At 30.2% G+C, this 18,172-nt stretch overlaps 2 protein-coding genes across 3 annotated transcripts; one reads left to right on the plus strand and one right to left on the minus strand.

Moving 5' to 3' along the window:
- LOC110811014 (U-box domain-containing protein 26-like) lies at positions 1-1,687 on the plus strand. Its single transcript, XM_022037367.2, has one exon. The coding sequence runs from the start codon at positions 177-179 to the stop codon at positions 1,416-1,418; it is 1,242 nt and encodes a 413-aa protein (XP_021893059.1). The 5' UTR covers positions 1-176; the 3' UTR covers positions 1,419-1,687.
- Positions 1,688-12,295: 10,608 nt separating this feature from the next.
- LOC148253170 (uncharacterized) lies at positions 12,296-15,123 on the minus strand. Of its 2 annotated transcripts, XM_088223015.1 has the most exons (3): positions 14,584-15,123; positions 12,661-13,029; positions 12,296-12,425 (listed from the first exon to the last, which is right to left on the minus strand). In XM_088223015.1, exons 1-3 carry the CDS (start codon positions 15,028-15,030, stop codon positions 12,363-12,365), a joined length of 879 nt encoding a protein of 292 aa, XP_088079141.1. In that variant the 5' UTR covers positions 15,031-15,123; the 3' UTR covers positions 12,296-12,362. The 2 variants fall into 2 exon arrangements, with proteins under 2 accessions (XP_088079141.1, XP_088079140.1); XM_088223014.1 differs by having other exon boundaries at positions 12,339-13,029.
- Positions 15,124-18,172: the final 3,049 nt, after the last annotated feature.

The raw sequence follows: 18,172 nt of genomic DNA on the forward strand, positions 1-18,172 counted from the left end.
TCTGTTCCATTTCATATAAGAGAAAGCAATACCATACAAATCCAGAGAGAATTTGCAGAACATCTCTGATTTAGAATCAGTACCTATCACTCTCCTCCTCCTCCTTCTTCTTCTTCTTCTTCTTCTTTTTCTTCTCACTGTTCATAATCCTCTTACGAGCTTTTTCTAACAATAACATGCCTGGGAATTTAGAGTCCTTGGATTTGTCTGTACAGATTCCGTATCACTTCAGGTGCCCAATCTCTCTTGAGCTGATGCGTGACCCTGTCACCTTATGCACCGGCCAGACCTACGACCGAGCCAGCATCGAGTCATGGGTTGCCACCGGCAACACCACCTGTCCCGTCACTCGGGTCCCCCTTACAGATTTCACCCTCATACCTAATCACACCCTGCGCCGCCTCATCCAAGACTGGTGCGTTGCGAATCGTTCCTACGGCATCGAGCGGATCCCTACTCCGAAGCAACCGGCGGACCCGGCTATGGTTCGGTCGCTTCTCAACCAGGCCTCATCTGGGTCTAACCCAGTTCAGTCTCGTCTCACAGCTTTGCGTCGACTCAGAGGACTCGCCCGTGACTCGGACAAGAACAGGTCTGTTATTTCGTCGTATAATGCACGAGAGGTGCTTGTTAATATTGTTTTCTCAGATATGGATTCCGATTCATCGGAGCTGAACCACGAGGCGCTTGCGTTGTTAGTGATGTTTCAACTCACGGAGTCTGAATGCGCGGCAATCGGGTCGGACCCGGAGCGGGTGAGTTACCTGTCCCGGTTACTTTTCCACGGGTCCGTAGATGTCCGAGTCAACTCAGCGGCGCTCATCGAAATCGTTCTCACCGGGACGAGGTGTTCAGATCTGCGAGCGCAGATTAGCAATGTGGATGCGATATTCGAAGGTGTGATCGAGATCTTGAGGAATCCGAAATCGAATCCGCGCGCGCTGAAAGTTGGCATCAAGGCTTTGTTCGCTCTTTGCTTGGTGAAGCAGACTCGGCACAGGGCTGTTTCCGCCGGAGCGGCGGAGACCCTCATCGACCGGTTGGCGGATTTCGACAAGTGCGACGCCGAGCGAGCCTTAGCGACGACGGAGCTTCTCTGCCGTGTGCCGGCGGGCTGCGCGGCGTTCGCGGCGCATAATCTGACGGTTCCCCTGCTGGTGAAGACTATTCTGAAGATCTCAGGACGCGCGACGGAGTACGCGGCGGGGGCTTTGCTGACGCTTTGCTCGGCGTCGGAACAGAGCCATAGAGAGGCGGTGAACGCTGGGATTCTAACGCAGTTGCTGCTTTTGGTGCAGAGCGAATGTACGGATAGAGCGAAGAGGAAGGCTCAGTTGTTGCTGAAGCTGCTGTGGGATTCCGAAGATTCTATTGGGAATTCTGACGATTTCGCTTGCAGTGAAGTGGCGCCGTTTTGATGGTGATTGTTCTTGTTTTTTTTTTTTTTTAGTGTTTAATTTCTTTTTTTAATTCTCCTTAAATTCAAGAAAATTAAAATTTTTATTAGGTAATTACTTGTGGGTAGTCAAGAAAATAGAGGGAAAATTTGGAATTTAAGGTGGTAGATTGGTATATAGGGAGAGAATTGTGATTGTGTATGTAATTTTGTATGTAAGAATTTTTGTGGAAAGTTGAAGAAAAAGTTTAAAAGCAATTTGAAAATATAGAGAGAGTTTTCTTATTTCAATATTCTTACTTTTCTAATTTAATTTTCTTTTTTTTCTTTACACACTAAATTTATGTATTTATTAATTATATTATCAATCATAATATAATAAAAATAATAACACTCTTATAAAATTAAAAAAAAAAATGCCATATCAATTATTAAATTAAACAATAAATGTTGATTTGGGTTATTTTCTAAACTATTAATTTTATAAATAAAATTATTTTATTTAATATCAAAATATATTATTAAAATCAATAACTTGTCTTCAATTATATTGACAAAAAATATTAATTTTAATTTAATTTAATTGAAATAAATTTTTTTTTTTACTAGGGTTAATTTAATAACCCAATGTAAATTTACTATATGGGCACCACCTAACAAGTCAAAATATTGAATAGAGATGTCTCGATTTGTCAGCAAAGGTGGCTTAATTTTAACTGCACAAGCACACCAAAGTCAAAAACTTGAATTATGTAGCACGAGGATAAGAAAGAAACATATCGGATTCTCTCGTCAACTGCGGATTTTGACTCGACAGTTATTTAAATTTATATTTATATTCGAGACTTAAAGTTTTAAATTTTATTTAATACAAAATTAATATATATTACGTTAACTTATTTAGAACGATTGAACATAAAACGTTAGTAAGTAACTTTTTATACTGTTAAATTTCAGTGCTCTAACTCTAAATAGACAGTAGAAATTAAAAAAATTATCTACTCAAAATATGATAAGGGTCGAAAAAATTTCTAATGGAATAGTAAAATGTGTAGAGATCGAAAAGAATGGCAGCAGTAAAAGCGATTTACTAATAGATGAAAGTTAGGAGAACGAATATTTTTCTCATTTTAATATCAAGCTTATTATATTTTTATTGAAAGAATAGAAAGTCATTACTATTAAAAGAAGTATATAAATTTTAGTCATTTTCTTTATTTTTAGTCTTAAAATTTGTTCGAATTTTCCTTATTTAAGTTCAGATATCAACGTTTTGAATTGGGTAACGAACAACTTATGTCAATAATTTAGCTTAATTTACTGCATAAGCTCTTGAAATTTAGTTGGGTGGCTCAAGATTTTGACTCAAGTACAATCATACGTCGATGAGTCAAAATATTAACAGTTTAAAAATAGATTATTTATGATAAATCTTAATTAATCACGTGACTAAATAATTATATATTTATTTAAAATAAATAAATAAATAAATAATATTTGAAACTAAATTATAATTAAAAAAAACATTAGATAAAATTAAACTATAATAATTACTAAACTTTGGATAATAAAAATTATATATATTATACGCGTGTGTATGTATATAAAAAAAAATATATATATATATATATATAGATGATGGGTCACATGTTGGTGGGAATAGAACCATGGAATCACATGGGTTGGTTGGTTATGTTTTATTTAATTAAATTATAAGAAAGGGTGTGGGTGCGGGCGGTCACATGTCCAGCCCAATTTTGTTCCTATTCTTTTGGGTTCAGCAACTACAAATGGGGGATTTTTCCCTTTTGTCTTTCTACTCTTTGATTTCCAGCATTTGGGTCCCAAACATTTAATCTCTCTCTCTCTCTCTCTCTCTCTCTCTCCCATTATTTTTTTAATTCCTATATATATATATATAAATTTTCAATTAAATTAGTTTTATTCATTTTATTAAGTTTAATCAAAATCGAAATCGGATTTGAACTCGTGTTTAGGGTTTTGTTGGGGTTAAGTTTAATAAAATCCAAAATCGAAAATGGGGGATTTTTTCCTTTGTCTTTCTACTCTTTGATTTCCAGCATTTGGGTCTCAAACATTTAATGTCTCTCTCTCCCAGTTTTTTTTCTTCATATATATATATATATATATATATTTTAAATGTCTAATTAAATTAGTTTTATTCATTTTATTAAGTTTAATCAAAATCTAAATCGGATTTGAACTCTTTAAACTTTTTTACATTTGATTTTTTTACTGATCTACTGAAACTTTCCAGATTTGGAACTCTATTTGTATTCACGTCATTTAAAATTTACTCTAAGTTACATTTTGATACTATTTAAATATCTTAAGTGTTTTTAGTCTTGTTAGCAACACTCTCCCATTATTTTTTTAATTCCTATATATATATATAAATTTTTAATTAAATTAGTTTTATTCATTTTATTAAGTTTAATCAAAATCGAAATCGGATTTGAACTCGTGTTTAGGGTTTTGTTGGGGTTAGGTTTAATAAAAATCGAAATCGAAAATGGGTGATTTTTTCCTTTGTCTTTCTACTCTTTGATTTCCAGCGTGTCGGTCCCAAATATGTAATATCTCTCTCTCCCATTTTTTCCTTCTTCCTATATATATATATATATTAAATTTTCAATTAAATTAGTTTTATTCATTTTATTAAGTTTAATCAAAATTAAAATCGGATTTGAACTCGTGTTTAGGGTTTTGTTGGGGTTAGGTTTAATCAAAATCGAAACCTGAGTTTATGGTACAGTTTGGGTTAGGTTTAATCAAGCTCGAATTCGCAAAATCAAATCAATTTTAATTTTTAAGTAAATAAGTTGAATTTTAATTTGGAAATATTTGAGAAGACATTTTTTTTAACTACTATTAAAATTTAAATGTATTATTATATATTAAGATTCAGGTAGAAATATTATTATTTAAATTTTAAAAATAAAAATATTATCAATTATAGCTTTAATTGTTAAACTACCTTGCTGCTTGCTGGTAGCCAAAATAGCTTTAAATTCTGAGATTTTGACTGTTCGCATGGGAGTTGACCAAATACGACGTCGTACAAACCCTGAATACCACCAAGATAATTTGGGCTTTTAAGCAAATATGTTGGGCTGACCTTATACATAATTCGAGCATTATATATTTATATAGACTGCGGACTCAATGATATATAGATATATAAAAATAAAAATTTTATCTATGAATATTAAAATGAAATATATATTTTCGTTCTCATTCATATTATCTAAAACTTAGATCATCAAATATATGAAAATATTTGTACATAGTTATTACTAGCTACATATATATATATACACACACACACATATTGCTGTTAATATATATATATATATATATGCATGTATATGGTATATATGATTAGGGCAAGCATTAAGGCATCTAAAGCAGCAAAAAGCCATATGAACTTTTATACATCAATATACGATTAAACAAAAACTGTTTGCACCCAGTTTAACGATAGAATGATCCTGTATATACATATAGACTATGACTATATATGTAGAGATTATGACTATACTTTGCTGTTTTCATATAGAAACTGCAAGATCAGCTTTATACTCATCAAAATATAACTATAACCTGAGATCCATAAAGGAAAATGAAAGAGAAATCAACACCCAGAAAAAAAAAAGTTTAATTCTGTTCCAAAAAAACTCCAAGTCTGTATAAATTTGATCAATTAGAAGAGACCCAGATCGTCATCTCTTCTGCAGCTTGCTCGAATATCTTTTCCACTTGCTCAGAACCTGCAACATCGCTACTTGCCTGCTTGTTTTACCAGATGGAGAGAGAGAAACTCATCAGATACACACATATCTATATACATATACATGTATGTATGTAGATCAAGATAAGTATATATTCAGTAGCTAGTAATAATTAGCTTTCCTTTTAAGGTCAGAAAAGTTGGTCGGCTATTTACTTTTGAAATGTTACGCTAGTTGTATATCTATATTTGTATATATAGTAACGAAGATATATACTGTAAATGAAACCGCGAAATAATTCACTCACGGAAAGTTGCATCATGATCGTGCGGCGATTAGAGTCGGAGGAGACAGAAATCGAAAGCAACTCCAATTGGTGCTTCTCCAACACAGAGCATATCGCAGCGAAGAGGCCTGGCTTCTTGACCGAACACAGATTGATTTGGGCTTTATCACCGCAGATGTTCAAGCTTAGGTTTCCAGAAAACCAGACCTTAAAACCTACAGGGGTAGGGTTGGTAAATTCTGGAACTGAATTACTATTATTATTATTGCTTGAAGAGGGTTGATCCATCGAGATGGGCTGTGTTGAATCCATGGCTGATTTATGAACAGTGATTGGATCCTGACTTTCACGTTTGCGCTTTTCTAATTCCTTACGTGCTTCTAGCTTTTGCACGTCTTGCTGTAGGCCTTTTATCCAGCTCACTGCTTCATCCACAATGGTGATCTTGTCCGGCTGCAAGTACACACATACGCACATATATATATATATGTATATACTCTATATCAATGTGTATGTCTACGCATTCAAACATTATAAGTAAGAATTTGAATATTGATATTCATTCTACTTTTCTGAGGTATTATCCTTCTTTTTTCCAGCTTATACTCTCTTATAAAATAACACACAAACAAATAATACTTAATGATGCTAACTCAGTTATGTAAATAATCACCGATAAAATTTAATTATATTTATAAATATTTTTTTAAAAATTAAATATTTTTTAAAAATAAAAATAATATTGTATTGTAGAGTTAACAACGTAAGTTAATTTAAAGAGTTTATAAATACGTATTCAAATCTAACGATGTATTCAAATATGAAAAACGCAAGTGAGGATTTAAATTTTAATGTTGGTGCTAATATTCGAGATTGTTAATTTTTTATTTTCAATTAGTACCATTGGATATATATCTAGAGAATGCTGATTCGGTGATACGCATATAGATTAAGATAAAATAATTTAAGTATGAGTATTAAAATGACAGTAATATATTAAAAAAAATTATTTTTTCTATTCAATTCATGTCTTTTTATATATATTTAGAAAGTACTGACTCAATGACACACAAACAGATTAAAATAAAAATTTTATTTAGGAATATTACAGTGATGATAATTTACGAAAAAAATTATCTTTTTTTCTGATTTAATATTATTGTATTCAAGAAATGCTGAATCAGTAACACGCAATTAAATTAAAATGAAAAATTTATAGAGTAGTACCATAATGATAGTAATATATAAAAAACTTATATATATATTTTTAATTCATGTATTTATATATATATCTACATATTTAGAGAATGTTGACTTACAAACAGAAAAACAGATCAAGATAATTTTTATGTATGAATGAATATTCGAATGACATTACTTGTATATTAAAGATAAATAAATATGATAATATATGTAAAAATATAAAAAAAATATATATTCAAGTTGTAAGTAAGAATTCGATTTTTAGTATTGATGTAATTTACATAAACATTAATATTTTTTAATTTACATATTTTTATATATGGTACAGAAAGTACTCATTTAGTAATTTAAAAATAAATAATAATAGAATTTTATTTATGAGTATTATAGCAACTCTATAAATATATTAAGAAAATAAATATGACGTTATAATTATGATTTGACGGTCTATCAAAATATTTATTTTAATTTAATATAGTAAATATCTAAAATCAAAATAAGAAGGATGACATATATGAAATCTTAAGAGTTAAGAGTTTTCTCTTGCGCCAACAAACTAAATTTGCAGGCTTTTGATCATAAGTCAAGATGGTCGGAAAAACCACAGTGGTGCAGCCGATCAACCTCCAATTTTTGAAAATCTTTTCACTTAAATTTTTTAAAAAACCAAGCATATACATATATATTCATATATACAAAGATTATATCACCCTTAAGAAATGACCAAAAAAGAAAACCCAGATAGACTGTGAAGTTTTGGTTGGGCTAATCTCGAAGAAGAAGAAGAAATGCAATTATGTGTGATCTGGGTTTCTGTTGTTATTTTACTAAATAGGTACATATATATATATATATACATGTATTAATGATGATGCACTCAAAACGAAGATGATTATCAGGAGAATAAAAACCAAGACAGGTGAAAAAGATGAAATGTCCAGCCCACCTCTTTCACTAAACACTCTATCTGCTCATCAAGGAACAAAAATGAAAATGGGAAAAGAAAAAAGAAAAAGTAAAAGCTTTAGAGCTGTCACAAATGGAGAGACAATTGGATCAAGGAAAAGCTTATGAATTTTTTACTGCATGCAAGACTGTAAACTATATATATGGTCTATATATACACACACACACACACACACAAAACATAAATGGAACAGTTATATTTAAAAAATACATAATAGGGGCAAAAAAATTGAACTAATTTCTACTGAAAAACGCACTACATTCATGTATACGAATTTATGAACATAAAACTACTATAGATATGTATTTACCTTACGAGGAACTTGTCGCATCATGCCGTTAAGGTTAGTGAGCATCAAGGCACGAAGGTCTTCGAACATGTTGTTCATCTTCTTCCTCCTCTTTCTCTCCGCAAATACATGATTCCCAAGGTCTGCTTCAGCTTTCTCTTCTTCTTTCCCTTTATTCTTCTTGTTCTCATCGGCTCCGATCACCTTCTTCCCTTTCTCCTTCTCGCCGGCAGCGGCGGCTTGGGGCTGATCAAGATCGGGACTTGGCACTATTAGGGAATTCAGGCTAAGATTAGAGGTCAAGCAAGGAGGAGGAGGGGGAGGAGGAGGGTCCATGGGATACTTGATCTGGGTTTCTTCAGCGTCGGAATCCAAATTCAAGAAATCACATAGAAAACCAGGTTCCTCCCACTCTTCTATCTCCATAGCCAGCAATTATGTATGTGTATATGTGTATGAATAGGTGTATGTATGTGGTCTCAGAGAGGGAGAGAGGTTGGCGTAGAGAGAGAATGAGAAAGAAGGGCTATATATAAATATATTATAATATATACAAGGGGTATATATATATATATTATACTACATATAATAGAAAGGTGGAGAGGAAGAGACCAGAGTACAATCATAAGATAATATGGCGTTACTGGCCATCAAAAACCAAAAACGGATACGCACAAGGCTAAGCGCGTGGTTTTCTGTAACATTTCTTTCTGTGGGTCCCATTTGGAGAGGACCCCACTTGGCATTTCCATTGGCCCTTCAACAAATCTACCCATTATTATTATTATTTTTTAATTTAATTCATATTACCATATACGACTTCTTCCTAATTCATTCAATAAAAATTCACCATTTATCACTTATTAATATAACGATTAAGAATGTAACAGCCTGTCCCAAAAATTAAATTAGTTTGGGATGATGTTTATAAATTATGAATATATATAATAATTAAAAAAAAATTATTTTATTTTAATTTAATTGAATTTGTGAGAAAAAATGAATTATGAACGAAATTGAAAATAATTTTGAGAATAAGGGATAAAAATTTGAGTTCGATTGGTGTTTTTGAAAAAAAAATAAAAATAAAGGGTCAAAGTAGAATTAGAGAAAGTTCGGTAACGTAGGATGACCAAGTTAGCAGTTTTGACGAACCGGAGCGCGCCGTGTGGTCAGGCGTGCTGACGTTGGCACCATGCAGGAGGCTATGTTGGTGATCCGCATGCCCCGCGATCGGACGACCAATGATTGATCCTGTGTGCCAGGATGGTTCGGATCCGCTTCTCCCTTATGCGCAATTGAACGGTCGAGATCAAATGCGATGAACGGTTCATATTCGTTTTCTCTTTAGGCACAATCGAATGGTCGAGATCAAACACTATGAACAGTCTAGATTCGTTTTTTTTCTTAGGTGCGATCGAATGGTCGAGATCAAACGCGATGAATGATCCAAATTTGTTTCTTCTTTAGGTGCGATCGGACAAACGAGATCGATCGTGATGGACGACACAGATTAAAGTAGAATGTGTATAAATATTTCACATTACACAGAACCTAAACTCTAGCCGCCAGCCCTCCCACCGGAAAAGAAGAACCAGACGCCGAAGAAGGAAGTTGACCGTCGACCGCTGCTGCACCGAAGCCACATCTGATCGCCAAAAAAGGTAAAAATTCTCCTACCCACTCGGAATTCGATTCTGAGCACCCTTGTGGCCATATCGAAGCAAAACAAGGCGAGTGAGCCAAAAACTATAGGCAAAGCCCGACAAGGCTGCCCCGGTCCAAAACCCGTATCCTCCTTTGATGAGCCATTTCTCGGTTCCTATTTTGTGTAATTTTTTCATTATTGTGTTCACCGTTATGTTTTTTACAAGTTGACCGAAGGAGGAATCCCAGCCGCGAAGGAGAGCTGGTGGAACCGCCCCACCCAAAAACTCTACCACCGGTAGGTTTCAATTTTTGAATTTTTTTGACCAATCGAGACTCTCTAACGTATTTTTTCGTAGGGATATATATAAATTTGGTCAAAATCGGTATAAACAGGCTAAAAACAGCTAGACCGAGGTAAACCAGCGCTGTGGGCGGTAGTGCCGTCGCTGGAACATGACAGCGCTATGCCGGAATTCCTAAATTAGTGGGAAGGGATTTTTAATATCGATTTTAGATTTTTGGGGTATTTTTTAGGTATGTAGAGCGTGTTTAATCTTCGTATAAAAAATAAGAAAATTCGGAGACCGTTAGGAGGCGCGGTAGAAAGTACAGTGTTTCGCTCACCGATTCGGATAAGAATCCTTCATCCTATTATTCGATATGGAATTGAAGCTTAAAAATCAATAATATGATATTCTGTGAAATTTAGAAAGTTTTGGGAATAATTACAGGTTACCAATGGAGCATAAACCGGTTACTTATTTATTTGTTATATTTAACTGATTATTTGCTTGCACAGCTATAAATATATGATAATATATTGAAATAGTTAAATGATTTAGTTGTATTTTTTTGATACATATATCGCTTATTTTGCATGATTCACAGTTGATTGTGAAACGAAAAATTAATATACAAATAAAAAATTACTTGATGATGTGAATTAATAAATGATTGTCTTACTTGATATCCTGAGAGATGGTGGACGGACTGGATACATAGGAGACTCTACTATGAACGTCATCTCATACCGGACGGGGTATCGAGAGATGGTATTTTGGTGCTCATATCGGACATGGTACGGAGACGACTCATTTCACCCTCATACCGAACAGGGTATCGAGAGATGACATTGGTGACGCTCATACCGAACATGTTATGGGGACGGCCAGATAATTGACAGGTTTAAATATTGGGTTCATGCGTAAGGGAACATTCCTATGGATCCACACAAGTACTAGTAAGTGGATAAAAAAATAAAGTTATTGTTCTTACTCACTTATATAAGAAATCATAATGTTATGTGAGTTATTGTCATTATAAGTTGATTTTGAAAATCTCATAATGGTATGTAATAAATGATTTTCTTATAATAAATAAACTTACTTAAATTAAGAGATTTATTAGTCGTTCTATATTTTTTTTTTTACCAACCTTCAGTTTTCGTATCGGTGAGTAGCGTGATATTCTTATTGAAATAGTATAACTCACTTTTATTAACCATTTCAGATCAAGAAGATTAAAACCCAGATTCTAATTAGCAGGATGGCTGTGAGTAGGAGTCCCCGAATCCTATCAAAAGTTAGTGGAGGTTAACCTCCCTACAACATTTATTTACTATTTTCATATGTTTATTTTGTTTTTTTTTAACGAACTGCTATAAAATGAACATTTTCATATTACTATTGGGCATTTAAATTTATGTATAAAGAATGTAAATCTTAACGTTATTATACGCTTCTGCATTAAATTAATGAATTTATTTACCTTTTAGTTACGAGCTGTTACAAAAAATTTTAAATTTCACGTAAAAATTATTAAGTTAAAATTTATTAAAAATATAAAATTCGTCACTTTATAAATACATACAGTTAAAAATAGTGATTAAATGATATCAATCTTTAAAATTTTAAACTAATGAAGTCGACAATTGAAAAATTAATCCTAAAGTATTATCTAAAATTTTTCTAGTAGTATGATATTTTATTGAAATAGTTTAATGAGTTTTTAGATTTTAATCAAAGGGTAATGATGAATTTAGTCAAAAGACAATAATTATTATTCATTTTATTTATCTAAAATTTCAATAATAATTTAATTAAAATAAAAATTTTCAACAATTTATACTAGATATATTACTATATGAGATATTTTACCATATGTATTAGTTGATCCATTAATTAAATAAATATATCTATATTAATTTATAATTTAAATTGTACTACGCATTTGCACGTGTCATTATTAGAAAGGGTAAATATTATTATTGTATTATTATTAATGTATAAATACGTAATTATAAAATGTATGATTTTCATAAAAAAATTAGTTCGAATTATTTATTAAATTATTTTTTTTTAAAAAATAACTAAGAAATTAATTGCCGAAAAACCAAGTTAATTAAAACATCGTAATTAAATTTAGTTAATTAAAAATCATATATACATCATCAATTAAAGCGTTACATATGTTTCTGTAATGATTCAAAAGTTTTAATGAGTATGTGTGTGTGTATATATATATATATATGTACTTGAAATATAAAATATTCAATTTAATATAAGAATATATATGTAAATAAATCTAAACAATAGAAGTAAGAATTTGAATTTTGATATTGGTGCTAATCTTGTGAGATATATTTATCTATAATGATAATAATATATGTAAATATTATATATTTTTTATTATATATATATATATATACATATATATTTAAAGAGTATTGATTCAATGAAACGCATATAGATCAATATAAATTTATTTATTAGTACAGTCTATATAGATATGATCAATTAGAAGAGACGCAGAAAGTCATCTCATCTGCAGCTTGCTTTGAATATCTCTTCCACCTGCTCAGAACATGCAACATTGCTACTTGCCTGCTTATTTTAGCAGATGGAGAGAGAGAACTCATTAGATACACATATATTCTGATAGTTGTATGTGTATATATATATATATATATATATGTAAGTGTTTCAATGTCATGGCTCTCTCTCTCTCTCTCTCTCTCTCTCACTCTCTCTCTATTTATATATAGTAATGAAGATATACACTATAAGCCAAACCATGAAATAATCTTAATTTAGAAAGAAAAGGAATTAATTCGCTTACGGAAACTTGCATCATGATCATGCAGCGATTAGAATCGGAGGAGATGGAAGCCGAAATCAACTCCAGATTGTGCTTCTCTAACACACAGCATATTGCAGGGAAGAGTCCTGGCTTGTTAACTGAACACAGATTGATTTGTGCTTCATCACCACAACTGTTCAAGTTTAGGTTTTCACCAGTCCAGGCCTTAAAAACTCCGAGTTCAGAATTGGCAAATTCTGGAACTGGATTATCATTATGAGCACTGATTTGATCCCGGCTTTCACGTTTGCGCTTTTCTAATTCCTTGTGTGCTTCTAGCTTTTCCACCTCTTGCTGTAGGGCTTTTATGAGGTTCACTGCCTCATCCACAATGGTGATCCTGTCCGCCTGTAAATACATATATACGTATATAGACTACCTCATTATGGGTACGTGCATCTCTACATATTCAAACAATATAAGTAAGAATTTGAATACTAATATTTATTCTAATCTAATGAGAAGATATCTTCTTTTATGGATTAAGAAAAACGCGAAAAAATATTAATAATAAAAATTTTCACGTTGCAAATAGTTAACGATAAAATTTAATTTTATTTTTAAATATTAAAAAAAAAGTCGAATATTTCAAAAATGCAAATATTAAGTAATTTAAATAATATAAACATATGTATACTCAAATTTAAACAATGCAAGTGAGGATTTGAATTGTGATATTGATTCTAATTTACAAAAATACTAATTTTTATTTTCAATTATTACCTTTATATATATATATATATGAGTATCGTATTAGAGTAACAATAATTTATGAAAAGATTATATATATTTTTTAATTTAATATCTTTATATTTAAAGAATATTGATTCATTGATATATAATGTACTAAGATAAAAGATTTGTCTAATTCATACATTTTTATCACATATTCAAGTTGTAAGTAAGAATTTGATACGTGTTATTTACGGTAATCTATAAAAACGTTATTTTCTTTTCTCAATTTATACATTTTTATATATATTATAGAGAGTACTGATTTAGTAACGAAAAATAAAATTTTATTTATGAATATTAAAATGATTATTTAAATATATTAAGAAAATAATTATAATATTATAATTATAGTGTGAAGGTCTACTAAAATATTTATTTCAATTTAATATAAGGAAATATTATAAACTCATAATCTAAATTTTGTAAACTATTTTTTTTACTGAATTTACTTCAATTTTGGTCATAAATTCCACATTATTGCAGCCTATGACCTCCAGTTTTTGAAAATTTTTCACTTAAATGTTTTAAGAAACCAAGCATATAAACTTGTACATATATATATATATATATATATATCACAGATTATATAACCCATCAAATTGAAAAAAAAAAAAAAAAAAAAAAAACCCTGATAGACTATGAAGTTTTTGTTCGGCTAATCTCGAAGAAGAAGAAGAAGAAGAAGTGCAATTAATGCATGATCAGGGTTTGTGCTGTAACTTTGCTATACAGGTACATATATATATATATATTGATGATGATGTACTGAAAATGAAGATGATTTTCAGGAGAATAAAAACCGAAACAGGAGAAAAAGATGAACTGTCCAGCACACCTTTTTCACAAAACACTCTCTCTGCTCATGAAGGAACAAAAATGAAAGTGAAAAAAAAAGCTTTAGAGCTGTCACAAATGGAGGAAAGTTCTGATCAAGGAAAAGCTCATAAACCTTTTACTGCATGCAAGACTGTAAACTATATACATGGTCGATATATAGACTCACACGCATACACGAAACATAAATGGATCAGTTCTCTTCAAAAAACTTAATAAGGGGAAAAAAGTGAACTAATTTCTACTAAGAAACGCACTGCATTCATAAATATGAATTTATGAACATAAAAATACTATTAAGAGAGATATATATATATATATATATGTATTTACCTTAGGAGGAACAGGACGCATCATTCCATGAGGGTTAGAAAGCATCAAGCCATGGAGGTTTTGGAACATGTCCTTTATCTTCTTCCTCCTCTTTCTTTCCGCCCATATACGAGTCTGTTTGTCTGCTTCAGCTTTCCCTTCTTTCTTCCCCTTCTTCTTCTTCTCCTCATCATCACCACTCTTTTTAATAATCTTCTCATCGGCTCCGATCAACTTTTCCCCTTTCTCTTTCTCACCCACAGCGGCAGCGGCAGGATCGGCGGCTTGGGGCTGATCAAGATCGGGACTTGGTACTGTTGGGGGATTCAGGCTAAGATCAGAGGTGAAGCATGGAGGAGGAGGGGGAGGAGGAGGATCCATGGGATATTTGATCTGGGTTTCTAAAGCGTTGGAATCCAAATTGAAGAAATCCCAGAAACCAGGTTCATCCCACTCTATGTCCTCCATAGCCAGCTGTGTATGTGTATCTGTGTATGAAAAGGTGTATGTATCTGGTCTCTCACAGAGAGAGAAAGAGCGTGAGAGTGAGAGAGAGAGAGAGAGAGATGTCTGGAGAAAGAAGGGGTATATATGTATGTATATATATTACCAAGGGTAATATATATATTATAATATATATAAGAGAAGTTAGAGAGGAAGAGCCATCCAAAACCAACCGGACATATGTAAGGCTAAGCGCGTGGTTTTCTGTAAGGTTTCTTTTTGGGGGGTCCCACTTGTAGAGGACCCCACTTTGCATTTCCGTTGGTAGTATTTACAAATTTATATATTTTTTTAATTTAATCTTTTTTTACCGGACTCACATACCATATAACAAAAATTTATTATTTTTTTATTAAAACGATAATTTAATAATTAAAAAATTATTTAATTAAATCTCAATAAAAATATAAAATTCATCACTTTATAAATAAATATAATTAAAATAATAACTAAATAATATCAATATTTAAAATTTAAATTAATAAAATTAATCAATTCAAAAATTAATCTAAAAGTATTATCCAAAATTTTTCTAGTAGTACGATATAGACGAGTTAATTTTTAAGATTTTAATGACATCATAATGACGAACTTATTAAAATATATTAATTATTATTCAATTTATTTATTTAAAAATCTTTCCATCATAATTAAAAAAAATATATCAATCATTAATATAAGATATTTTACCATATACATACATATATATATATATATATATGACCTATGCCTTAATTCAACTTTAGAAAATTTAGTTAATCAAGTTAATGACTCATATCATTATCATCAATTAGTTCGTCATAATTAATTAACTTTTTCATTAATTAATTACCCATAATTAATTAATAAAATTATTATTTTTACGTGGTTTAATTATTAATTATCAATTTTATTTAATTTAAAAATTATTTACATTTTGGTAGCTAGACGACAAAAGATGAACATTTTAATTCCGTTAGAACTCTTGAACTTGTGAGTCACCCTTAGCTAGCTCCTGACTGTTCCATTAACCGTTACATATGTTTTTGTAATGATTAAAAAGTTACGATGGGTATGTATATATACACATATATGTATATGTATAACGAAACGTAAAATATTCAAACAGCAACACATATATGTATATACTGAACCATATATATATATTGTTACAAGAGATTATTTAACGGAGATGGAGAAGGATGTGTAAGTCACGCATGTAAAATATAAACAGAACAGGCAGCTATATACATGTGTGTATGTATGTATGTATGTATGTATATGTGTATATTTAATACAGGTGTCCGATAATGGAGAGGGAGAGAGAAGGAAAGAGAAAATGTGAATATATATATATATATATACACATACATACGTCATGAGAGTAAAGCATTACAAGGCAAAATATAGAGGAATATACCACTGAATTACAAATCTTGAATCTTGTCTGTATATATATCTATAAGTTTATATATCCGCACACAATGTAATTAAGAATTTAAATATTGATTATAACACTAATCTACATATATAGAGATTATTATTATTTTTTAACTAATAATTTTTCATAAATTTATATTTATTATTAATTAAAATTTAATTCTATAACAGAGAATAAGATAAGTGATTCTTTTTGGGATAGTGTACCTCATTCATTATTTAACCATTTCAGATTAAGAATATCAGGATTCAGAATTTGATCCACAAGAGATATGCGGATAGAATGCTAGTTTTATTTATTTTCTGTTTATTTTTTTGTATTTCTTTTAAAATGATAATTCTCGTAATAATATTCGATACTTTAAATTATTGTGTAAAAAATATAAACCTTAACCATTTATTTCGTTTTTGTACTTAAATTATTATTTATTTTCTTTAAATTTTCGGAGTCAGTTACAACTAATCTACATGTATAGAGATTATTATTATTTTTCAACTAATGACTTTTCATAAATTTTATATTTATAGCATGCTGATTCCAATAATACATAAGTAATTAAGATAAATTCGGATATTTAAGAGAGTAAATACGATATTATAATCAAAATTTAGCAATGTAAGATAATATTATTTCAATATAATTTAAAAAATATATATGTACATGTAAATATGTATATAAATATAAACATTAGAAGTAAGAATTTGAATTTTTATATTGATCAAAATACTCTACAAAAATATAAGTTTATTATTATTATATATACATATATATTTAGAAAGTGTTAATTCAACAAATGTAAACTGATTATGATAAAATCTTATTTATTAGTATCGAGAATAGTAATATACAAAATGGTTATTTTTATATTTTTAATTTATATATTTTTATACATATTTAAAAAATGTTAGTTTAGTAACAGAAATATCGATTAAAATAAATTTTATTTACAGAGTATCAGAATAATAATAATATAAAAAATATTATTTTTTTCATTAATTCGTAGTTTTTATATATGTTTTAAAAGTGATAACTCGATAATATATAACTATACAGAGATAAAAACTTTATTTATGAATATTAAAATTAATCGGATATAAGAAAAGACTACATGTGTACATATATATTATCATTCTCATCCATATTCTCTAAAATTAAAATATTTTACTAAAAATTGTTACTAAAAATGTATAATCTTGAAAGTAATAACTATATGTAAGTACCAACTAAAAAGTAACCTACTAATACTTACACATGTATAGACCATTTCAACTGTAAAAAGAATCTATATATATATATATATATATGGCTATATATGATTAGGGCAAGCTTAAGACATTTAAAGCAGCAAAAAAGCTATATGAGTTTACATCAATATACAATGAAAAAGACCACTTTAAATTGCATCTGCCCAGTTTAACGATAGAATAGTCCTGTATATATATATATATATATATATATATATACTACGACTATGTATATATATATATAGACTATGACTGTACTTGCTGTTTTCATATAGAAACTGCAAAATCAGCTGTATAATCATCCAAAGATATCTATAACTTGAGATCCATAAAGGAAAATCAAAGAGAAATCAGAACCCAGAAAAAAAAAAGTTCAATTTCTGTCCAAACAGGCTATATAATCTATATAGATTCGATCAATTAGAAGAGACCCAGAGCATCA

This window comes from Carica papaya, chromosome 6, assembly GCF_054855325.1.
Source record: "Carica papaya isolate Zhongbai chromosome 6, ASM5485532v1, whole genome shotgun sequence".
NCBI classification, from domain to species: Eukaryota; Viridiplantae; Streptophyta; class Magnoliopsida; order Brassicales; family Caricaceae; genus Carica; species Carica papaya.

Excerpts from the sequence above, each read along its gene's own strand:
- LOC110811014 (XM_022037367.2), top strand. The coding sequence starts at position 177 with ATGCCTGGGAATTTAGAGTCCTTGGATTTGTCTGTACAGATTCCGTAT.
- LOC148253170 (XM_088223014.1), bottom strand. The coding sequence starts at position 15,030 with ATGGAGGACATAGAGTGGGATGAACCTGGTTTCTGGGATTTCTTCAAT. Across the intron at positions 13,030-14,583 it reads TGCGTCCTGTTCCTCCTAAG|GCGGACAGGATCACCATTGT; the intron begins GTAAATACATAT and ends ATGTATTTACAG.